This window comes from Podarcis muralis, chromosome 2 (genome assembly GCF_964188315.1).
Source record: "Podarcis muralis chromosome 2, rPodMur119.hap1.1, whole genome shotgun sequence".
Lineage (NCBI taxonomy): Eukaryota > Metazoa > Chordata > Lepidosauria > Squamata > Lacertidae > Podarcis > Podarcis muralis.
Genome location: NC_135656.1, coordinates 88,115,318 through 88,140,619, shown reverse-complemented (window position 1 = coordinate 88,140,619; position 25,302 = coordinate 88,115,318). Strand labels below are relative to the sequence as shown.

The 25,302-nt window shown below is 42.0% G+C and overlaps 1 protein-coding gene across 1 annotated transcript in view; it reads right to left on the bottom strand.

Annotated features, from left to right (window-relative positions):
• Positions 1-25,302, bottom strand: part of PLXND1 (plexin D1) — a 157,615-nt gene that overhangs the window by 16,396 nt on the left and 115,917 nt on the right. The window contains exons 25-31 of the mRNA XM_028719286.2: positions 23,448-23,646; positions 9,154-9,300; positions 6,960-7,116; positions 5,750-5,853; positions 4,552-4,615; positions 1,726-1,760; positions 610-714 (exon numbers count right to left, since the gene is read on the bottom strand). Of these exons, the coding sequence (XP_028575119.2) occupies positions 610-714; positions 1,726-1,760; positions 4,552-4,615; positions 5,750-5,853; positions 6,960-7,116; positions 9,154-9,300; positions 23,448-23,646 (811 nt within the window). The remainder of the gene's footprint in view (positions 1-609; positions 715-1,725; positions 1,761-4,551; positions 4,616-5,749; positions 5,854-6,959; positions 7,117-9,153; positions 9,301-23,447; positions 23,647-25,302) is intronic.

Here is a 25,302-nt window from a genome sequence, read left to right as displayed (position 1 = left end):
TAGAGGGAAAGCAGCATGGAAGGGTTAAGCACCATTTTCTCCAATTCAAGCCACACCCTGGCACACTCCTGAAGTGCATTCACCTAAACCAACTGGCTGTTGGGAATTCCCTTTTTTCCCAGGCCCTCAAAACATTACAATAAAGCATAATATTATGAGGTACAAAATACAGATGCAGTCCCAGTAACTAAGCCACACTGGCATATTCTGTGTGGTTCCACTTTGAGGGCCCTGCAAGGAAAGAACCAAAATCCTTTCCCCATTAATAAAGCATTCTAAGTAAAGGATCTTTAAGGCCTGCTGATCTGAGTTGGTAAACTAGCTCTACAATCCTAAACTTGTTTATTCAGAAGTAGGCTCCATTGTCGAAGGCTGCAGTCCTATGCATATTAGCTGGGAGTAACCTCCCATTTGTTTATTTTTTGAATACTCATGCCCAGGATCCCACTATAAGCATTCTGTCCATTTTTGATGAATGAATTTGGCTATTCTGGGTATTGGTCATCAAAAGCCAGAGACGGGATGCTTCTTCAAGAGTTTAATTTGTGCTGATTCACACCAGTGACAGTCACCATTCTTCACACTCAGCACAGCCATAATGTATCCTACCTTTGTGGACAGCAATCTGGTCAGGTAGATTTCAGGGAGGACTTTTTTTCTGTGACTCTGTCGATGAGATTTCTTACTCTCATTCAGGTCATCTGTGGGAAGGACCTGAACAATTGCAGAAAGACAGGGTTATACATGGTTAAAATGAATGTTTTGATATAAATGCTAATAAAGCATTTGTGTTAGAAGAAGAAAAGACTGTTAGCCCATGCTATAAACCAGACAATTCATATTATGCATATTATGAGTACTGGAACAATATATATATATATGAGAAAACACCAATTGTACTGTTTGCCAGCTGTGCTGCTTGATTCCTTTCCACCGCCCTCCACCTTAATGAATGAATGATTTTGCCATAGATTCAGTTTGCAATGAATTCAGCTGTCTAAAACATCACCAGACACAATGTTCCCTTTCCCTTCTGGTAATTGGCAGTCATCATAAAGGTAAAATACATTAGAAATATATGTAAGATTATGACTGAGATTAAGATGAAAAATTGAGTTCTCCCCTTCTCTCTGCCAAACATAATGTGTGTTCAATTATTATCTTATTACACAAACAATGCAGGAACCACAAGGGTCTCAAACGCACCCCCCTTGGTGGGTCTGATCCTGGGCCAACAAGCTGGCCAGCTGACAAATGCATCAGTCGGCATATGCTGCACATATGGAAAACATTCCTAGATTTGTCTTTGACAATAAACTATGTGCAGCATTGCTGCCCTTTCATTGCACATTGCTAAACTGATGTGAGGTGGGGGAAGGAAAGGTGGAGGTTTGTTTCATAACAAACACACTTGGCAAATTTCATTGGACCAGACCAGCCACCCACCCACCCACCTATCAAACTATTCCGGTTAAGTAATTATTTCCACATGTTTGCATAAAGCTGTTGCGATTTGTGTGTGAACAGTGATTTACCCGTACCATGTCATTTGTACACACACACACACACACACACACACACACACTCCTTGTGTGTGTGGGTCCAATTCCCAAACAGACATTTCCTTACGGAGGAAAGAGAGGGAAACGACCCACTAAGAAATCTTTGGCCCACCCACAGTGGGCGAGTCATTATCCCACACTGATTTTGGAATAGGATACTTACCAAATGAAAGTATTTTTCAGTGTCCAGGTCTTTCACTGAAAAAGAAAAAAAAGAAATCTTTTTTGGAGAAAATGAAAGAAAATGGCTTAGCTTGCTACTTTCCACAGCAAGTTCTTTTCCCCCTTAGAAGGAATGTTTCTGCTGCTGAGGATAATCAGAGGTAATAACACATGATATACTTAACTGTGCTCAGAACTTAAGTAACATACCCCAACAAAACATTAACTGACCCAGATGACATTTACATGAGTATCTGGTAGTAAAATCCATGTTTTATAACTGGAGAACTTGACACAGTGGCTGAACCGAGAAGGAAATACAGAAGATACTGGCTTCCAGTCCTGCTCTCCAATTGCTAGGCTACATCCAGGCCTGGCATTATTTGGCCTTTGTTCCCTCATCACGGAACACATGCCAGTTCCTTGAATAGAGTGGTAGAGAATTAGACCTGGACAAACTGAAATCTCTACAGTGAATTGGCACCACTGTATTTGCTACAAGAGGAGGCTGCTGTAACAGAAGGCTGCAATCTTTAAGCGTTATCTGTGAATTAAGTCCCACTGAACTCAATAGGGCTGATGTTTTGAGTAGGTATGTGTGGGGTTGCACTGTAGGTCCTACTTCCCTCTCCTCTCCAGACTCTTTCCCTCTTTTATAAGACCTCATTTTCCAGTGAAAAGCAAAATAGCGCAGAATAAGTAGTGTTTTCCTCTTCCTCGGTGACCTTCAATTCTTTTCATCATCGTTTTATTTGTCAGCTTCTCTCTGCAAGTGGCCATTGTGACTGCTGAAAACTTGATCTGCCTACTGGTCGGCCACTTACCCAGCTAAAAGCCATTCTGCCCGGTGTCTGGAGTGGGCGGAGATTGGCAGCTGATGCGTTGAAGTAGAAGATGACAGCCATTCAAGGACAAAGGTCAACAAACAAGCCTATTTAGCAACAGTGAAGAGGATGACCTCATAACATCCAGTCTGATGATGACCAAAGTATTTATGTACAGCTCCAGGCCTCGGTGCGTCCCCACCCCCGCCAGCTTTGCCAAAATACTGCTTGCTGCTGTTTGGACACCCATTTTTCTCTCTCCGGTTGCTGGCTGCCATTCAGAGAATGTCATGCACTGCAGGGAACAGGGCACTAAGTGTCTCCGCTCTGCTTTTCTGTCTCTTTGTCTAGCCATCAATCCTACTCAGTTCTGTGGTGGACGTTGAAGGCTTTCAGATGAATGGTATTATTCAACAACATAAATTACTGTAGCTTAATCACTGTGATTGAGATAGGGATGTGAATCTTGCTAAGTCCCAGTTATAACAAAGTAATATCATGATGTGTTGATTACTTTTAAGCTGTAGAAATTTTTCATAGTATCATTAAATTGCTTTCACCTTGAACTGAAAAAAACAAAGAACGACTTCACAAGTGAGGCTTAATATGTGCCCCCCCCAATTTCTTTTCTTATATCTTTAATGCAGAACAGAAAGTGGAGTAAATTTGTAATGTGAGTAACCAGTGCAGGATTTGTATTACAAATCCAAATGAAGCAAGGACCACTGCAAGCCTCACATGTGAAAATACCCAAAGAGCACTGTTACTCCTTAAAGACTAATGGGCTTACTGTGGCATGAGCTTTCAAAGGGAGGATTGGGAGGAAATGCTGTTGAATTCTGACACAGATAGTGCAACAGCACTAGGATGGACTTCTAAAATGGAACATAGGGTTCAGGAATCCAAAATTGTTTCTGGGAGGAAGGGTCCAGAAGGTTTGGTGAACTTTCAGATTTAAAAATCTGGCAATGGCAACATTAGTAAAATTGTATGGTCCCTTTCCAACCATTTTTACTGCAGCGAATTCCTTTTACTCTCAGAGTCAAAGTAGGAAAAGCACTGCTTCCTTTTGCTTCTACCCTCCCTGGAGAAAACACACCTGGAACAATGTGAATAGATGTTGGGAAGGGAGATCATATGAGATACTATCATTACATTATTACAGCAGATATGCAAATGGAGTCTGCACAGGAGTGATGTTTCTATTGGGTTTTCCCCACGCCTGTGAGTTATGAGGTACAAAACCTCATAGCCCTGCCTTCAACTTTCTGTTTTGCTGGAGCAATGATAGTAAATGAACAAACACTCAAAAATCTAAGAGGACTAGGTTGGCCTAGCGATTAGAGTGTTGGCACCAACTGGAGCTTTTATCCTATGGCTAACGGCAGTGTGGATGATTTTTGCCAGGATTGTGGCTGGGGAGGGAGGGGCTAGACTTATCATCCTAGTGTATTGCAGTCCCCGTGAAAATTGGAGTGGGTGGCCCACACCTGTCACTATTATAATTTAAAAAAACAAAACATGTTTCTAGTGAATAATTAGTATCAAGAATGCTTTGCTTGGTAAACCTTATAGCAAAAGCCTTCGCATGTGGAGCACCCTCCTTGTCAAGGAGATAAATAACAATACAACTTTTAGAAGACATCTGAAGGCAGCCCTGTAGAGGGAAGTTTTAAATGTTTGGTTTTATTATGCTTTTATATCTGTTGGAATTATTATTTTAAAAAGATGGTAGCTCTAGTTTGATAAAACATACTAAATACAACCGAGGAATCAAACTACATGTGAAACATGGTAGTATATGGTCCATTTTGTAAAAGAAAACACAAAACATCCCAACAATTGGGGGGGGGGGATGGACACAAGTGACTGAGAGTTGCATGCAGTTCGGTCTCTAAGTAGCAATATGAAAGGCACTCTAATCCTGGCTTCGGTCTGCAACTTATGAAGGAACCCCTTCCCATCAAAAGGCATAAATTATTAGGAAAAAAGTAGTAGCTTACCTCTACTTAAAGTAGTATCTTTCTTATCAGTTAAACTCATAGCTAGGGAGGCACCTTCAGGGATCTGTGAGTGAGGGGAATACAAAATAAATAAATAGATAGACCAATAGAAAATAGGTGGACAGATGGACTATGCATTTCAAGGTTTCCCCTCTTTCCTGATAACACTGCAACAAATTTATTGTGATGTGAGTGAGCACACAGAAGCCTGCAAGTCTGCATGCTGATAGGAAATCTGAAGATTACTGCAGGGACAAATGAATGAAATGCAACAGGAATCCTGATCAAGATGCATCCTGGATCCCTCAATCCTGAACACACTTATGAAGGGAGCAAGTCCCAAAGGACACAGAGGGACCAACTTCCGATTAAACATGTATGAGATTGCACTGCATGCACCGTTTTGAGTCTTCAGAGGAATTGCTTGTGGAAAATATTACATCAGAATGATAAAAAACATGCGAGGATTTTTCACGAAAGACCCATTAACAAGAGATGATAGACATATAATAACCAGTTTACAGATCCTTGCAGCAGAAGACACACAAGGTTTTTTTTTTGTTATGACAACATTCTGCATGTGGGTTCCTTGATGGAAATTACTCCAAACACTGTGGTGGAACAATCACAGACCCAGGACTGGTTCACATATGTAGCCATCCATATGATTTGGGTCGTGTGTGCGTCATAATGAGACGACAAGGGCCTAGCTCTACAATGCCACGCTGCTGGTGTTATGTTGCTTCCCCAAGCCCAAGCACATCCGTAGTAGTCCTTTGAATACACACTTAAATTCCTCGACTTTAACTTCAAATGAAATTATTTCCTCAAAAGAAGAAAGGAAGGGGGGGGGAACCCATGCTCCCATAAGAGACCAATGGGAACTCTGACACCACTCTCAGCAACAAAGAGGAATGGTATGATTTTAATTAGGATGGATAGTAGCCATTGGGAAAAAGAAGCTTCCCCCCCAGCACTAACTTGTTTCGCATGAAGAGTGTTTAATTAGTCTCGATGTGTTGCAATATTAACGAGTTTCTCGCCAGGGCAGATGTCTGTTCCCCGGAAGCTCTTATGGAGTTATGGCAAGCTTCCTGCTTGCTTTTGCTAATTCTGCTTAGAAAGCAAATTGTGGCATCTCCCCGAGGAAAGGCAGGCCCAAAGGAAGGGAAGTTCACGGAGCATTCACACTTCTTACCTTATAATGTGCTAGCGTGTTCAGTTTCTTCCTGCCATCCTCCATCACTGAAGTGTCATCGAGGTCCCGGAGGATGTAGCTGTCAGTGCTTGTGGCAAACCATTCTAAATATAAAGAAAATGGGACAAGTGGAAACCTTCTCTGAACACAGCATGTGCTGGCAAGAACACAGAGTGTTTCCTTTTTGTGTCAAGTTTGACAAGGGACACAGGTGTTTCGGTGTCAAGCTCTGTGGCTCTTTGGGGGCACTTGTGCCATGAAACTCAAATACACCTTACAAGGATATGCCAAACAGGTAAGAAAATGATTACGGCATTTCATTCTGATGTCATGTATCTCTCACACTGTGAATAAAAAAACCTGTTCAAGTACAACACACAGTGTGTAAAGAAAATAAAGGAATCTGGATGTAAAGTAGAAGCACACACCTGATCTCCAATAATCTGGGCTTTTTTTTAAAAAAAAGTGAGAAAATTCACTTAACTGATATCTCATTTTGAATACATTTGTATGGAAGTAAGTTCAGCAGATTTGGAATTATGGATCACAGCTTTAGAAAGATAATGTAAACAAAGCTAACACCTTTTCATGGGGAGCAGATTTTACCTTCTGTTCCCACACATTTCGTTCTGGTGTCAACTGTGGCACTTTCTCCCCAGTGGGTAATTCAATTACAATTGTATCCTGATTTTTTTGTGACCCGGAAGGGAAACCGCCACGATTCCTGTGAGCTTCACCATATTCAAAATGCATTGTTATGTTGTGTTTGAGGGATGTTAAAACAGACCCAGGGGAGAGCAAGTGGTCAATCAGAAAGGGTCCTAAATTTTTCAGGTTCTGCTCATATGCAAAATATGCAACTGTTTTGAGATTTTATTACAATCAAGTGGTATATGAATATTGCAATATAAATAAAACAAAACAAACACGGAAGTAACGTTCATTCTGTATCAATGTTCATTTCTGATGAACAGGGTGGGCTCCCAAAAGATGTTTACTAGGCAAGTATTCAACCTGGGACTTGATCTTAGTAGCAGGTTATTATTTTTTTATAAATCAATTCACAATGTTCCTAAGGCACCACAGTTCAACAACACTTAATATACGGAATACAGGTGTTCCATGTTTGAACATTATGCTTGTGCATAATGAGCATTTGCATCCTAAAGATAATGACAGGTATTTCTGAACAGGGGAAAAAATGGTTTACCAAGATCAACATCTTCTACTCTAGGCCACTGGGAATATGGAATATTCTTGCAAAAGGCTTCAAGTATCTTCTCTTTAACCTGGCTGAGAGTGTCTGTATCCATGACCCGAACACTCAGTGAATCCATCCCACAGCCTTGGAAAGACACATTAAGATTCTGTGGAGAAAGATGGTTGCTTACAGTATAAGGTGATTTGCACAAGTTAAAAGACGTAAAAAGCCTGTGAGCTATAAGTGGAGGGAAAAAAATCTTGGCACACCATAAGCACTGTACTAAAAAGAGATGAATATTAAAGCTAGCGAAAAGTGCTGATTTACAGTCTCATAGATTGAAATTGACCATATTATTCAAAGAACTATGAGACCATGAGAGAGTACAGTCTAAGCTTCCCCAGAATTGTCCTGTCTATGAACCCAAACCCTGAAAAGCAAGAACTATCTTAAGCTGGGAGTAGGAAAAGTGACTGCCGCAATTTTTTCCCATGCACTCACTTTGTCACAGGAGGAGACTGAGAGCCAGTGAACCAATAGGTATAGTACAGTGGCAGCTGGTTAACCTACTGTACAATGATGAACAGTGACATGAGGTAATGGTGCACTTTGAAGCCCTGCCTTTCAGGACTTCAAAGTGCAGCATGGGGCTATTTGACAGCATTTTGTCACAATATAAGGACTAGACAACTCAGCATACAAGCTCCCAAATTCAAGATTTGTAGAAGAAGGAATCATGAGTTCTTCATCATGTGGTGAGGAGCTGTCATTCAATGGTAGAGCATTCATGTACTTTCACAAAAGCATTTTGACAGCATAGAATGAGCCATCCATGTTTGATAGATCTATTAATTTTGGTTTGTCTCATTTTTCCAATCCTAAATTCAGTTCCCCACTTTTGCAATTTTTTAAAAAATGTTCATGAAAATTCATAAGCATTTTAGTGTGGATTTTTCTTAACATACATATTTTTTGTAGGCATTTTTGCAAAGAATTTTCTCCTAATTGTGTATTGGCATTTAGTATGCATGTGCATTTTGACTTACCCTGGTATAACACTGATGCTATCTTTGCAGGGACTTTTATTTACTATCACCTGGGAATTGTGCATTCGCTTAAGTTTCACTTACTTGTAAACAAAGAGTCAACAGCACTTTCCCAATTTGTTCTTATGGAGTTATCTCTGTAAAGAGAAAGTTAATGCCAAAAGCCCTGCTGCTAACCTCCTTAGCTCTGCATCATAAATTATAAATCAGTTGGTAATGTGAACCTACAGCAAGGAAACAAAGGACACCCAACCAAAAACCTGTTCTCATTTTTACACCAGCACAGCTCTTGAGTGAACCCCACTGATTCTGGGAGAGCTCCTTCAGATTTATGCTATCGTAATCAAAAGCAGAGCTTGGTTTGGACTTTGCAAAGGTCTGTCTACTGCATTTACTGTCAGGGTTGTAGTTAACATATTCCCTGAGATTCTACATTCTTTGTACGAGTTAGTCCCACAAGAGGCATTTTACAGCATCACTTTTCAGCACGACTTCTGTAACACCCTGCGTAAAAGCCTTCACGCCGTGGACTCCGCTTTACAACCAGCAACCTTTGCTGGCAGCGAAGTTAGTGCTTTGCCAGAAGCTGAAAAATGTGACACTCCTTTTTGATAATGGCTTGTTAATTCCCCCCCCCCCCCCCCGCAGCATATCCTGAACATCAGCCAATCAGATGGAATTCTCAATGGCCTGCATATATTCTCTGCTTTGAAGATCTTAATATCCAGATGTTTTAAAATAAGATATACTTCCATATGTACTTTTCCAAGTCTAATATATGCTAGCACAAGGATGGTAACTTTACATGGAGAATGAAACAATTTTGACAGTGAATATGAAAACAAAGCTATCTGATATGCACAAGCCTTCCTATGGATCTCTTGACTTGTCAACCTCAATGTTCTTGAGACTTACTGTACCCATTGATTTTGGTCTATTTACAGGATATAGTTGGTCTCATCCACTGACACAAAAGACAATTTATTTAGTACTGCCCCTCTCCTCCAGTTCTCATTCCCCAAATGCCCAATACGTCTAGAAATAGGGCACACTGCCTCACTCCATTAAAAGAGCTAAAACTGATCTGGATGACTCAACTTTCATATATAGCCATGACACAAACAAATCATTTTCACTGAAGAGCAGGAATCTCTTACCCTTGGCTTTGCTTCAATATTCTCTCTCAACAGCCATTCTTCGTTGAGAGTATACCTGGCTTTTCCAGTGATGGCATCTATGGAGCCTTTGTTGATCTGTTGCTTGATTGCACAGAGCAGGAGGAAGAAGGGCTCCCCAACAGTTTCCTAATAGGGGAAATAACAGGAAATGGTTTGGTGACCAAGAACCAATGAGAGTCATTTCTCACAACATGCCCCCCCCCATGATTTACAGCAGGGGCCAGCAAACATTTTTGGGAGGGGGCTGGTTCACCGCCCCCAGACCTGGATTGCACACATGGCGGAGGGCTTCTCTCGCTCCCCTCTCTCCCCCAGTCCCAGCCCCTCCCTTCCCCCTGCCTACCTATGGTGCTGCTGGCAGCGGGGGGGGGGGGGGGGAAGAACACGAGTGGCCTCAAAGCAGCCCTTTCCGGCCACTCGTCCCTCCTCCTCTGCCGCCAGCCTCTGCCACTCGCAAGGGCAGGCACAGGAGCTGCGGTTGGCAGACCACAGCGCCTCTCCCACCTGCGGCTCCTGTGCCTGCACTTGTGAGTGGCAGAGGCTGGCAATGGCGGCGGATGGCGGCGGAGGGATGAGCGGCCAGAAAGGGCTGGCTGGCTCCGGAGGGGCGCTGTTCAAAATGGTGCTCAGCCAGCCCCCTTCCTCCACTACACAGGGCGGGGAGAAAGGCGAGGAGAAGCCAGGAGGGGGGGAGGGGGGAATGGCATGGGGGGGGGGAATGGTGGAGCTGGGAAAAAAATTAATGGGAAAAAATAATGAACAGAATTGCCACTCCATGGACTGTCCGTGGGCTGGATCCTGAGGGCAATTGGACTGGATCCGGCCCACGGACTGTAGTTTGCTGACCCCTGATTTACAGAGCCATTTCCCTGCTGCCATATTTGCAGAGGTAAATATTACGAGCAAAGTTATTGTAGGAGGCCTCCAGGCTAGTTATTATTTTGTGGGAGGAAATTCAAGTGGAAACTGAAACATCACATTTGTGCAGTTAAAGTGGATTAAAGCCCTCTGTTGTCCTAGTACAACAAATCTCACTAAAACCCCCCTCCCCCAACTTTTTGTAATTAGGAAAGCGATGGGGAAGCACATAGAAAACTTTGAGGTGAAAGAATGATTAACAGGAAGATGTATCAACACCCGCAAGCAAATTTGGATGAATGCTCATTGTCATCTAGCTACCCTATAAAGAAATCAGAATGAATGCTCAATAAACTCAAGGCAAAGTCTAACCACCATGTAAACTTTGTGCAAGCAATCAGGATGAATGCTGAATAAATGGGTCGTCTGCAGGAGCCCTTAAGATCCTGGAGAGCAAATGCAGCTTTCAAGCAACCAAAAAGAGATGCTCATCATTCTATACAATCAAGCAATATTATCATAGAAACTAGAGCAGGAAGCAGAGTTGGAAGCAATAATACAATGAAATTACAGGAGGAATTTTAAAGAGTCAAAATGAAATTATCCTATTGTAAAGTCCCACAAATAGATGGGATCCTTGCTTAGTCTCTTCTGAAACCAGAACATGACATTTATATTTCTCTATATTGGGAGGATAGGTAATATTATCAATTGTACAATCTGGATCCTATCCAGACATTAACGCCATGCTTATTTTACTTGGCAGTACTTCAATACTGATACCACATAAATTGGATAACAGTAATTTTATTCACGTTCTCAGTACAGTTTTTCAGAGATTTCAAAGGCAATTTTCCAGATTGAATCCATCCAGTTTCACTGTCAAATAACTGTAAGCTAACCCCAATGTATTTTAATTCAGAAATCCTTTATATGTCAGCCTTTTTAATATTCATAATTTTTTCTTCCAACTAAAACGTTTATATTAATTTACCATTTTTGTAATTCAATTTTACTCTTCCCCTCATGCATTCATGCACACACACACTTCTTCCGAACTTCTTAATTGCTAAGGGCAAGAGAAGTACAATTACTGCAAAAATGTTTCAGGAATCCAAGTGGCCAGCGTCTGTTCATTCCGATTCCTCTGCTTGATTGATGCTAACGCTATTAATGCTTTCTCATCACTACAGCAGCTAGTTTAATGCCAGCTTTGGCTTTGCTACACTTGGGATGCTACTATATGGCTGAAGATGGGTACATGCCATCTGTTGTGTAAGCACCAGGATTTAATTTGCAACAAGCAGCATTCTTATGCTAAAACAATAATCATACTAGCTTCTTATTTGAAGGTTTTGTCAACACTCTGCCAGATACCCACATCTAACTGGGCCTGTTGTGGTCAACAGTTTGCAATGTTTGAATTTTACACCCTCGATTTTTCTGCATGAGTCACACAGCAGTTGCATGAAGAGGAGAAACTATAGCTCCAAACGACAGCTCTGATTCTGAATGGAGATGTACTTTAGGACGTGCTTAATGCTATAGACATGCTTAATTAAGGTGCTTTGTCGAGTCAAGTCTCACAAAAACTGGAGAACAGGCTGTGGTTTAGGGCTCATTGAGTTACAAGTGGGGAAATAGTGACACTTATTCAAAGTAGGGAGGGAGAAGAAAGATATCAAGGGTCTTGGGCCCAAGAATGATGAAGGCCATTGTTACAGAATAAAATCAGATTTTTTTGGGGGGGGGGGTATTCACATATGTTCTTGCAATCAAGCTTTAATGAAAGCAGACAATACTGAGAGTGCTCCAGATTGCCCTCTGCTTCGGATTTTTATAGCACAATCCTATGCATGTTTGGGACGCGGGTGGCGCTGTGGGTTAAACCCCAGAGCCTAGGACTTGCCGATCAGAAGGTCGGCGGTTCGAATCCCCACGACGGGGTGAGCTCCTGTTGCTTGGTCCCTGCTCCTGCCAACCTAGCAGTTCGAAAGCACGTCAAAGTGCAAGTAGATAAATAGGTCCCGCTCCGGCGGGAAGGTAAACGGCGTTTCCGTGCGCTGCTCTGGTTCGCCAGAAGCGGCTTAGTCGTGCTGGCCACATGACCTGGAAGCTGTACGCCAGCTCCCTCGGCCAATAAAGCGAGATGAGCGCTGCAACCCCAGAGTCAGCCACGACTGGACCTAATGGTCAGGGGTCCCTTTACCTTTACCTTTTTATGCATGTTTACTTGGAGCTCAATCCTACTGTGCTCAAGGATGCTAACTCCCTAGCTAATGCATTAAAGATTGTAGCCATGCTTTCGTCTCTGAGAAGGAAGAGTGTGTACCTTGTAAGGGAGTTGTTGAAAAGGCTGACCTTACTGTGAAATGCTAGAGAGGAACATAGGGTGGTTGTGTATTAAAATCAGATCACCCCCCTACCCCCCACCGCCTCGTAAGGCATGTAGCTGAATCTCCACCACAAAATGCGTCAGAGTCTCAGCCAGAGACAAATTGCACCTGAATCATAAACCTGCTTCCAAAGCCAGTAAAAGTGTTTTGCGAGAAGGCCACAGTGACAGAGCTGATATTTACTGCCTTGGCATAACATGTATCGCATATGATTAAGCAGAGCATGTGAACATTTCTCCCCCGCTACGTCTGAGAGTGCCACAGCAAGAAGCAGTTAAGCAGGCATTTCAGCTGCAGCTACACTGTTCATGCTGTAGACTTTACAACAAGAATTATTACACAAAAAATAAACTATTTAAGTCCCAGCCTCTGACATGCTAGTTCTTTGTGTTTATGAATCCCAGAAATAGTGGGTTGTTGTGAAAATCTGCAGAAACAGAAAGTCGGTATATTTCAAAGATTGGAAAGGAAGTGGACAGCGAGGGACTACAGATGAAGTAGATAACTTGGAATTTATTTCAAATTTATTGCTGGGAAATTGGTTTGGGAAGTAGTTGAAACCATCCTCAGACTAGGATTTTTGTTGTGGGGGAGGGATGTAAATGTGCTTATTCGTGGGGAAAAGGGATGCTTTGAATACATTTACTGTTATGTACTGAGCTGAATCCTAGAACAATAGGATCCAGAATGCAGCAGTCTGATTGGTCTGCAGGAGCCACCCAATCCAGCTCCAGGTGGAAGTGAATCAGCGACCTGCAGGAGCTGCCAATCAGTCTTCTGGATGAAGTGAACCAGCAACCTGATCGGCCTGCAGGAGCAGCCAATCAGGCTTCTGCAGGAAGTGAATCCGCAACCTGATTGGCCTACAGGAGCAGCCCGGAATTAGCCAATCACGTGGGACCCATTGTGTAAATAATGTATATATAGCTAGACGTTTTGAGGAAAGTTTTATTCATTGCTACTATGAGCTGAATAAAGAACATGAAATTCACACTCAACTTTGAGTATATTTCATTTACAGAGCACATTTTCTTCTCTATTATATTTGCTTTTTAATGAAATGTTTGGTGATTTGTAACTGCAATGTTACGGGCTCTTACAAGTAACCCTGGGCGGTAAAATCACTTTGTATTAATGAAACCCAAAGCTGGCATCCTTTGAACTGTTCCATCTAGGTTGTATGAAGCTCTGTTTCTATATGCTGGGTTTAAACAACAACTGGGAGGGGAAGAATGAACTCTTGGGTTAAATTTACAAGCTACTCTTCTAATGAGACTGAAACAATGTTAGAGATGTCTCTTGGGAACATATTATAGACAGTTAAAATGCCCGAGGGCACAAACAAAACTATTCCAACTACCCCAATTCAAAGTAATTTCTTACATTAAAAACATTGCTTTATGGAGGCTAACAATGGGAACATAACAGCAAACTCCAGTGTCTCAAGCCCACTATCTTGGCTTCACATTCTAGTTCTTTGGCTAGCTTTTGGGCCACAGAACCATAGCTGAATCCTTGCCCCCTGTTTCTCTGTGGCTAGGGGTGACTTTTACCAGCTTTGCCTGGTTTGCCAGGTATGCCATTCCTGGACAGGGATGTCCATGCATTGATAACCTTGAAGCTGGATTACTGCAATCCACTTTGTGTAGGGCTGCCCTTGGACCTGGTTTGGAAGCTCCATCTGGTGCAGAATACAGTGGCCTGACTGCTGATGGGGACACCTAGCTGACAACATGTGGCACCATAGCTATCTGCACTAGCTGCCTATCTGAGCCAGGTTCCAGTTATTAATTTTGAAAGCTCTGAACGACGTAAGTCCAGGGCACCTTAGGGTTAGCAAGGCTCTTCTGACATCAGCATGAATTAAGAGTTTTTAGTGTCATTGGCCCAGTCCTGTGGAATATTCTGCCAACAGAGATTCAGCAGGTGCCTTCTGTTTCAACCTTTAAATGCCTGGTGAAAACTATCCCATTCTGCCTGGCTTATGGAGGCAATTAAGAATTCATTTTTCCATAATAGCTGATGCTCTCTAACTTCAAATGTGTGGATGGTTTTTTCTTTATTACACATATCTACTGTTGTAAACTTCATCGATATTGTTTATGATCTAGTGGTATATGCATATTTTTTATAAATAATAAATAACAACAACATTTTCAAGGTGAAACGACAGATTCTTGCACTCTGTGTTCATTTGTCCAGAAGAACCCCTGGCAACACCCTCCAAGGCTCCATACTTACAACCACTAAGTTACTATTCCTACCTTGTCTCTCATCATACACTGAAAAGATGAAAAAAACTACCCTGATGATGAGTACAACTGAGTGTTTAAAAGACATTGACTAATCTGCATTACGCAACCTTAATCTTTGCAAAGAATTGCCTATCTTGCCTATATATTAGCCTATATATTGCCTATATATTAGCATTTAGTTAGACTCCAAAGAGGACTCAGTTGATTCTTCCCCCATGGTTTCTGAAGCTAACTCCAGAGAACTCCAAAGTGCTTCTCTTAGTGCCAAACTAGAAAGATGGTACCTATACGACTGCAATGAACATACCTAGTTTTAAACCATCAATAGTGACTGTACAGTGGGAGCAGGTGGCATGAGAATTGGGTACACAGCATGCAGGGAAGCACAGTTAACTTTCTCCCACCCCCATGTTGGAATCCCACTGAAAGTGCTCCCACCTGAAGCTGTAATTCAACCCCAGGAGAGACCCTTACATTGACAGCTTCCAATAGCAGTTGGGGAGGGTGTTATTGGGACTGCAGCATATGGAAAAGTGTCCACCCACCTTCTTGGTCCTAATTCTGATCCCCTGCAGCTGCTATTAAAAATTTAAAAACCAGACACGTTAATTGCAATCATGCAATAAACATCACAGCTTGTTTGGCTCTCATTGTATGACAAAAGGCAAAAGCCTTCTGGGGTTTCTCACTTATAAGTTAATAAAATCCTAAGTTTGTTACGACAAATCTAGGTTTTTATTGAGGCACCTTCTCCTTCTCCTGAAACATACAATACCTTTCTGGAAGTCACATCATATTTTTACTGGTACACTTCAGATATCATGCCAAACTATGGTTTAAAACCTGAACCATTTCTTACGATTCCATATCAACCACTATTTAGAGATGCTTGCTTGCTTTCCTTTTCCTTCTGTGTTTTTCATTTTCTATAAGAGTAATAGTCTCAACTATGGTTTCAGATTAATTCAGCAAAAGCATGCCTTGCAAATATACTTTTAAACATAATTTCAGACAAAGCTTTGCTGGCTGATTGCAAACCATGATTTATCACGTCAGACATCACACCAAACTATCACCTTCTTTAACCATGAAAATTTCTTTAACATTAATTCCTGTCTGCATTGAAGCAATGTGTTTCTGTGGAATTCTTTTCAGACTTGTGTTTTTGAAACTCTTTGTTTTTCTCTCCCCCAAATGTCTGAACTCTCAGACCTTGACCACAATGTGAATTTGTGCACAAGAACGAGACACATGCAAATTGGGGAGGGGGGGGGGAAAGGACCCTGAAGTAAAATAAATTGTATGAAGTTGTTCCCTAAGGGTTAAGCTACGTGAGTCACTCTGTATACAAATAGCTGCATTTGTACAGTGGTGCCTTGCAAGACGAAAAGAATCCGTTCCGCGAGTCTCTTCGTCTTGCGGTTTTTTCGTCTTGCGAAGCAAGCCCATTAGCGGCTTAGCGGCTTAGCGCTATTAGCGGCTTAGCAGGCTTAGCAGATTAGCTGATAAACAGCTTAGCGGATCAGCTGATAAACGGCTTAGCGGATCAGCTGTTAAGCGGCTTAGCGGCTTAGCTGATAAGCGGCTTAGCGGCTTGGGAAAAGGGGGGGGGGAGGAAAAAAACCCTGCAGGAACTCGCAAGACATTTTCGTCTTGCGAAGCAAGCCTATAGGAAATTCGTTTTGCAAAGCACCTCCAAAACGGAAAACCCTTTCGTCTAGCGGGTTTTCCGTCTTGCGAGGCATTCGTCTTGCGGGGCACCACTGTATGTCATGATAAACCAGGGTTGCAGGCTTATCAAAGTTTTACTGTGAATGAGTAACGTAATGGTACATGTAACCTGGACATTCCCTCTTCGTTCTTCCCTTGGCATGGGAGAAACAAACCATGAAGCCACAATTAAAGTTGTTTGATTCCCCCCAATGAGGCAAAATTGCTAGCTAGCTTTAAACCATAGTTTGCTGTTGTCAACAGTGTTAACACTCCTGGTGGCCATGCTGTGGCCACAGTATTCAGACATACACCCCAGCAGCATGGAACTGCACCACTGTGAAGTGGACACCACATCCTTGGGTGCCCATTTGAAGGAGGTCTGAGTCTAGCCGACTTGTGTTGCAGAGTAACCAAAACAACAAGGTGCTGAGTCTAGTCAAGTTTGGCTGAGTGAGTCCAAGTGCAATGAAAATAGCCTAATTACACCAGGCAGTTCTTTGTAAATTCTCTTATCTCTTGGGCAGCAGAACACATTTGTGAAAGCACCTAAAATCTGAGCCTTTTAATTTACACAATAGGGCTATATTTACAAACTGAACCAACTAGTCAGGCTCATCACTGGAGTTGCCCTTTGCTTAGGCCACGAATGGCTATTTGACTATTTTTGAATGTTTCCATTTTTAGATGGTTTGCTCTTCAACCCTCCATTTCTGCAATACAAATGGATGGATTGTTTGGCACAGAATTAATATAAAACAAATGTTTAAATCATGTAATGCTAACTTACGAGGGAAAATACAAGCAGCTGGAATTTTTCCACTGCACAATTGTTAAGGACCTTTTGCAGCAGCTGTTTCAAATAGATGTTGTGATTAATGGGGATAATTCAAGAACTAAAAACAGACCCATCGTCACATATGTCTCACGGCCCAGTGCTACAGGAGGGCTAGTAAATTTCTTTACCAAAAGCTGCCTGTAAGACTGGGCTTGGTTCACAAAAATGTGGTGCATAATAGAAATGGTTGACTTATAGCGGATAATTTAAATTGCAGATTGTGGGTCTAATTTCTTGTTGGTGGATCTGGGTGTAATATCCCTGAATACAGTAGGCTTGCTTTACTTTTCCAAAACCTTTGCAGCTAGAAATCAATTGTGACTTCCATTTTCTTTTGGTTGAGCAGAACTGGGCTGACATTCCATTGTTAATCTGAGTTGAAGTTAGTCTGTTGAAGTAGTCAAGACTCTAGTAGCACCTTAGAGACTAACACATATATTATGGTATAAACTTTTGTGGACCAGAGTCCACTTCATCTAACATTATAAAGTGTAATCCTAAACTGACAAATATACACACATGATTTTTTTGGGAGAAGAGTGAAGTCAGAAGATCATGAAATGCAAAAAGAATGAGCATTGGTTATTATAGAGTTCGAACCTTGGTTCCACTGCACTGGACTAGGTTTGGATGAGGCTCTGTTGCTGCAGAAGTTTCCCACTGTGCCTAAAGAAAACTTGAGTGGGAGGAAGCAACCACCAGCAGTATACATGTCAAAAGGTTGGCAGCATAAATTATTGAAATGGTGCATCTGGGGACAGAGAGAGTAGAGCTGAGCTGTCTCAGTCATCACTGGATCCTAAGCTTGTCCAGCTCCTGGCAGGTTGTGGCAAAGGGGCCTAAATTTGACCTGTTTGCTTGGTCTGAAGGTGGTACAGCAAACATGTAGACTTTGCTGCCCTGGCCAAGAAAAGAAGGGGGGCTTCAGAAGGAATGGTGGCTCCACCACCCACTGTTGCCTGCCAGCGGTTAGGACTGCACCCTGACTATGCAAGAGCAAAATGGTGATTGTATCACCAAAACTGCTTTTTCATTTTTTTACAATTGCCACAATGCTCTTTGTTATTTCCCCGTTCCCTGATATTCTCATGTTTTCAGGAGGAAAACACATCACAGGCACTTTTGAAGAAGGGTTCTATCATACCCTGCGATTACTCTATTGTGATGGCAACTGTAAGAACGAGACACTGGTGCAGCATAACATTTAATGTTATGAATTTATGGGCTTTTGCTACATTTACGTTTACCTTGGAGGCACACACACCTGAAGAAATTAAACACAACAAGAACATCTTCTCTTTGGTCCTGCAAGCGTGCATGCAGAAATGGCCAACCATTTCAAAATGTGCAGCCACCTATCGTTTGTTTTCTGTGATTCTAGGAAACTGTTGAGTGGATTCAGGAATATCATCAGGAAATTTGTGTGTGGGTAGAAATGTTTTCAGTCCTAATTATCACCAGATTTAACAAAAAAATCTCTGAAGCCACCACAAATAAATGGATCACTGAACACTACAATCATCATACTGTGTAGCCACAATTGTGTAGGACAAATATGATTTCTGAAACTATACTTTGCCTTCTCATTAAGATTTCCCAAAATGCTTTAATGTCCTGCTTTAATGTATTTTAATTTAATGTATTTTTAACCTTCTGTTGGAAGCTGCCCAGAGTGGCTGGGGAAACCGAGCCAAATGGGCGGGGTAGAAATAAATTATTATTATTATTATTATTATTATTATTATTATTATTATTATTATTATTATTTTTATTATTTTCTACAAACATCTGGTTGGTCAGTGTGAGAGGAGGATGCTGGATTACCTGGGCCTTTGGTCTGATCCAGCAGGACTGCCCTTCTGTACTTAGCAAAAGATGCAGCAATTCTTTCTATGTATGAGATAATACATGGTATCTTCACTTGGATGATTAAAAGCACTTCTACCTGAGACTGAGATGAGTTTAAGATCTACTAACTATGTTCCCTTAGGTCGCCAATTAATCCTGATTGTTCCTGACCACACAATTCATAGCAGCAAGCCAGAAAGTCAGGGGTAGTTATCCTACTTTGTTTTTCAATGAGACATTTCCTCATCAGTTAGGACAAAACCAGAACATCAGCTGTATATTTCAGGACAAGTACTGTATGTGTTCGTTGTTATCACTTTGCTTCTAAAAGCAGTATTGTTCCTAATGAAAAGTGCTAAGCAATTTTATATGCATATACACAAAATATTTTTTAAAATATTGAACTTCATCACTGGCATGCTGCCTTTTCCTGTCCTCCGGTTCTACAGCTAAGTAGACAAGAGCTGATTTTCAGCCGAACGAACAACAGCAGAAGGAGAGGTGGCACTGTCTCACCCTTGTCAAAACCAGCTTCCTTCCAAATTGTCTAATTTACTGGCAGGCTTTCCCCAGATTCAGCCAGTTATCGGCTGCTCCACAAAATACCACAGAATTAAAGCATTATCACAGCACACATGGAGAATCAATTTATGTTTATAACATCTGTCTTTTATCTTTCTCTTAGCTGGGACCATGCCAGGTTTAAAAGATGGGGGGCAGGCTGGGGGGGGGGGCGACAAATTATTTACAAGCTAGCTTCATGTTTTAGATTAACATTTAAGAGTCCTAATCTTTGCTTCACTCTCCTGCTATGAAAGCTGCATCCTTCACCCTGGCTGTGCAGACCAAACTCTTCCTCTGAGATAGCTCTCCTGCCCTCAGACAGGCGCAAGGTGGGATGTGAAGCCTTGGAGCGATAGTAAACAGTGGCTGTTTCTTCATGCGTGCCTATCTGAGAGCAGCAGAAGAGAGCTCAGAGGAACATAAAAGACCATATGAGAACTGCAGGCGTTGTTAATTTCTTTTGTAAGACCATCCTGCTCAGAGGTACCGTAAGATAAAGCTCTATCCCCTCCCAAGGTTTTCTTGCACAACGTTCAGAAGAAATTAGGCAGCTGAGTTTGGTTGTATCGGATTCCAGCTGAGTTCTCTAGTCCCAAAAGAGGTCTCCACTTTCTTAACCGGGAGGGTAAGTATATGCAAAATCAGCAGATTTTAGCACCATAGCATGCAATTAAAAAAAAACGCACGTTTCCTACTTTCTTTCCCTTCCCAGGCTTGTTGAATGTCTATCGCCGACCGCACATGAACAAACTGGTTTTGTTTAAATATGTGATGCAGTTCAGAGTTTGAATGCCTATAGTCAAATGGCACATCATACAAATCATATAAATCAGAGAAATGGATGATCTAGTTGAGATTCCTGTATTGCAGGGGGTTGCACTAGTTGACCTTTGCGATCCCTTTCAAAATAGTCCAAACTTCTAAATATTGTTCACTTTAATAAGCAGTGCTATTTTTCTAGAAAAGGGGGTGCCAGAACTCACCATGAACGCTTCCCTCATTCTCTTAGAATGGCAATGGCAGCTACCTGAGAAGTGCTGGAACTGAAAAAGCCAACTTAATGAGGGAATTATAGCCAAATTATGCCAACATAGCAGTTTGAAAGCACGTCAAAGTGCAAGTAGATAAATAGGTCCCGCTCCGGCGGGAAGGTAAACGGCGTTTCCGTGCGCTGCTCTGGTTCGCCAGAAGCGGCTTAGTCATGCTGGCCACATGACCCAGAAGCTGTACGCCGGTTCCCTCGGCCAATAAAGCCAGATGAGAGCCGCAACCCCAGAGTCGGTCACGACTGGACCTAATGGTCAGGGGTCCCTTTACCTTTTTATGTCATTTGGGGGTGGCGGGTGTGTGTGTGTGTGTGTGTGTTCAACATTATTGGTTAGAACGTAAGAAGTGTCTGCTAAATTAGGCCAATGGCTCATCTAGTCCAGCATCGTGTTCTCACCGTAGCAAACCAGGTGCCTGCAGAAAACCCAGGGAGCAGGACACAAATGCAATGGCACTCTGCCCACCTGCTATTCCTAGCGACTGGCATTCCGAGGCCTCTGGCAGTGGAGGTAGAACATAACCATTCTGGCTAGTAGCCGCTGATAGCTGCTTACTGCCAACTGCATACGTATTCTTTACATACTTAAACTTTACGTATTCAACTTAAAAGGTCCATTAAAGGATATAGTACTTTTAGTAAATTTTAAACTTTCTGTAATGGATGTGACATTAATTCAAGAAATGAACATACGTCAGGGACTCAAAGGTGACTAGTGAAAATTAGCTGTGGGTGAGGACATGTAGGGGCAAGTGTATGTGGGCAGTAAACATTTGAGCTACCGTATTTTTCTGTGCGTCTTATGGAGTGAATGTGTGGTCCCTGGAGCCGAATTGCCCAGGGGCGAAAAGCAGATTGTGCTTTTTTCTTTTTAAAGAGGGAAGGGGGTAAAGACAGCAAACTTACAAGGAGAGGAGACAGGAAGACTAAAGCAATGAGGAGAGAAATTAGAAGAAAAGGGGGAGCAAAAAACTGCTCCAGCTAAGGAAAAGACACTAAGGCAAACAAGAGGGAAGGGAGCGTTGAAAGGAAGCAGCTGATCGGTAAGGGATTGGGAGGGAGATAAGGGAGGCTAGCGATAAAGGAGGCTGCCTGAGAGGTAAAAGCCCATGGATCCTCAGGATTTGGGTCACCCCAAATTCACCATCAGATCACATAGCATGTCCATGGCTACAGCCTGCACCAAAAAAATTACGCACCCACTGTTGCGTGGGGCTGCAATGGCGCAAAAACATGGTTACAAAGCACGGATCCACATGGATTCTCGGGATTTTTGCACTGGGCTACCCCAAACTCACCGTCAAATCACATGTCTGTGGCCACAGCATGAACCACAAAAATCATACATCCACTGTTTCGTTCAGAATATTTTCTTGTTTTCCTCCTCTAAAAACTAGGTGCGTCTTATGGTCAGGTGCATCATATGGAGCGAAAAATACGGTAATAAGCATAAGAAGCTGAGGTAAAGCAAGACTTACTTAGATGAAAGTATGGAACCAGAAATTGGGAGCTGAACAAATAAAAAGCCTTGATTCATGGGGCTCATTAATAAAATAGCTGAGTATCGGTAGTTTTGGTCATCACTGATTATGTTTTGAAGCATAAAATTTATTTTTTTTAAAAAATCTAAAACTAAATTTGAGTTTAATTCTTGAAAGCAAACTCCAAGCCTCCAATCCTTTCTTGAAAAGCAACATTTGCAGACAGTATGCTGACAGCATTTGAGTTGAGCCAATTACAAAATTTGCATAAACAGGTGCAGCCTTTGTGTTCATGTTTGGATTTCTCATGTTGGGCTATAGAAATATCAGCCTAGTAATTTTCTAGGATCAGAGGGAGCCCCTTGAAAAGAAATATGGCCAATATCAACAATCCTGGTTGAAACATTATGATAAAAATGCAGTTGTTTCGAAACAAAATCTGAGAGGCTAACATTTGACATTCGAACAGAAATTCCACAACAGCATCAATGGGAATAATTCTTCCCTAGAAAAACTTGGGGGATAAAGAAGTGGGAAATGCTGAAAATACGATGACATAGACAACTTCCCTCTATGCTAGTTATCACCTTAGTATGTTATTTTGCCAGAACATTATTATGGTAGGCTAAATGGAAAAAGTATCAACTGTTTCAACAATGGGGATTAAGTTTTTTTAGAATCTTAACTTTTCAGGAATCACACGCATTACTGTTTTGGATCCTCACAACAACTGCTTAAATGACAGCCGTTCTATATACTTATAGATACAGTGGTATCTCAGGTTACAGACGCTTCAGGTTAAAGACTCTGCTAACCCAGAAATAGTACCTCAGGTTAAGAACTTTGCTTCAGGATGAGAACAGAAATCTGCACAGTGGCGGCACGGCAGCAGCGGGAGGCCCCCTTAGCTAAAGTGGTACCTCAGGTTAAGAACAGTTTCAGGTTGAGAACGGACCTCTGGAACGAATTAAGTTCTTAACCTGAGGTACCACTGTATCTGAAAATCTCTGTTCAGCTGTGAAGTTTACTTGATGGCCTGGGACAACTCACTGTCCATTAACCTATTCTACATTGAAGTGTTGTGGATAAAAAGTGAGATAACACTATATCTTAATCTCTCTCCTGGGCCACCATTACCCAGGGGGTAATGAGAGCATGGGAAGAAAATCTAAATGCCCTGAGTAGGAGACAATGAACTATCAAAGGTGCCCCGCTCAGTTTCCCACAGCCACACCAGGTCGCAGCCTCCCCCAAAGCTAAGTGGTCTTTCCTACTTACTCTAAGAAAGCTGTACATGCAGATGGACATCCAGTTGGTCAGCATCTTCTCAACCACAGATTCTGTCCTCCTCAGCATAAGCTTGGGGTTTTTAGAGGCAGACGCGTCAATGAGATCCACCAAGAGGTCCTTCATGATGCTGGTGTAGTACTCCAGTTTCCCATGCAACGCAATGGTGAGCAAGGAGGCCAGGTTGCATCTGCAAGAGTTAATGGATGGTATTTGAGACTGATAGTACAACTGGGACCCATCAATCAACGTGAACAGAAATTAAAACCATGGTAACGTTCCAGATTTTTAAATATTTTTTTTGCGCAAAGCCTTTCAACATTGTTGAAGCTTCAAACCATTTGTATTGCAGCTGTGCATAATCACATTGTATTATGCCCCTCCAATAGAAATGGATGCCAATCGTTCAAAGAAAAAAACACTGTTCTGGCACTCTGTAGAATAATAGAGAAGGTTAACACCAGAAAGCTGGAAAATGGCATAGTTGTATCTTTTAAAGAAATAAAGGGACAGCATGATGTTTAGGGGGATATGGTTGCTGTTTTTTGTATGTGGCTTATATACAGAGCCCTTGAGATGCAAGGCTACTTAGGTCCGCTGTACAATAACCATAAAACACAGCCAGGCAGCTCTACCAACTACTTTACTTTCTTCATCCTTTAAAAGCTCCCCAGTTGCCATTTCTTTATACAGGGTGCTTCTGAATTAAGCACCATATATTGTGTCTCTTGCTGACAGAGGCGGCCACAGAATGCACTTCAGAACAGGTTAATCCTCCTTGCTCCACGATAACACAGTGAAGACTACTTTGTGATATGCTAGTGACTCAGGAGGAGGCGTAAATGACTACTCAGAGGGCCTAAATAGTTGTCATAGTGCAGAGAGGATGCAAGAAAAGCAAAGAGAAAATGATTTTAGCCACAGTGCTGTGGAAGCAAGCTTAACTCATAAGGATATCAAATTCCTCCTCCTTCGTCCCTTCTCAGTTCAAGGACTGTTGAAGTCCAGTCCTCTTCAGGCATTCTGTCTTCACATTAACATGCAAACTCCCCCCACCCCGTAGGGACAAGCATGCTAGCCCAGCCCTACACTGCTCTTCCAATTGGCCTCCAACCCTTCTGAAAAAGGGAGGCTCCCCAAACATTTTAGAAGCCTGATTTTCCAGGAAGTTTTCTGCTTCAGATGCCTGTCCTCCAATCTGTGGAGGGTGATGAAAATTGCAATGGCGGCAGGTGTGTGTGGCTACCTGCTTGTCCCTGCAGCATCCAGCAACCACGTGCAACTTAAAACAAAAATAGGATGTCTGAAGAGGATTTATGTGAAGATGAAATCCTACACCTGCTTTTTCCGGAGGTGTTGCTTGGCTTCCTTCTGTCAGCTAGATAGAATTTCTGTAATATGTTGAGGGTATGTCAAGGTTGATTTGAGGTACGTATGTACCAAACTTTAAATCCCATCTGTAAGTGTGTGAATGAGCCCCAATGGTCTTTATATAAGCTATAAATATTTATTTCATGCAATGCATTCAAAACCAGCAGTCCAAGGCTTATTTAGTATTGCTTTAATATCTTTCAGAGTACACAGAATGTGAACAGGTTATCTACCCTCTTTAAAACTTGGAGTTGCTCTGAGTTTGGTTTTTTTAAAAAACAACAACAACATCTGGAAGCATTCATTCCCCTATAAGCACAGATATCAGGTTTAGAAAAAGAACTCAAGAGAAAACCAAGTAATGATTCTGTGTTATCAAACAGGAAGTACTTTTAAATACCCCAAAACAGGGCAGGGCTCATCCAGGTTTGCAGGCTGAAAGAGGTATGTGGTCAAGTTAGGCTGAACTTGTGTG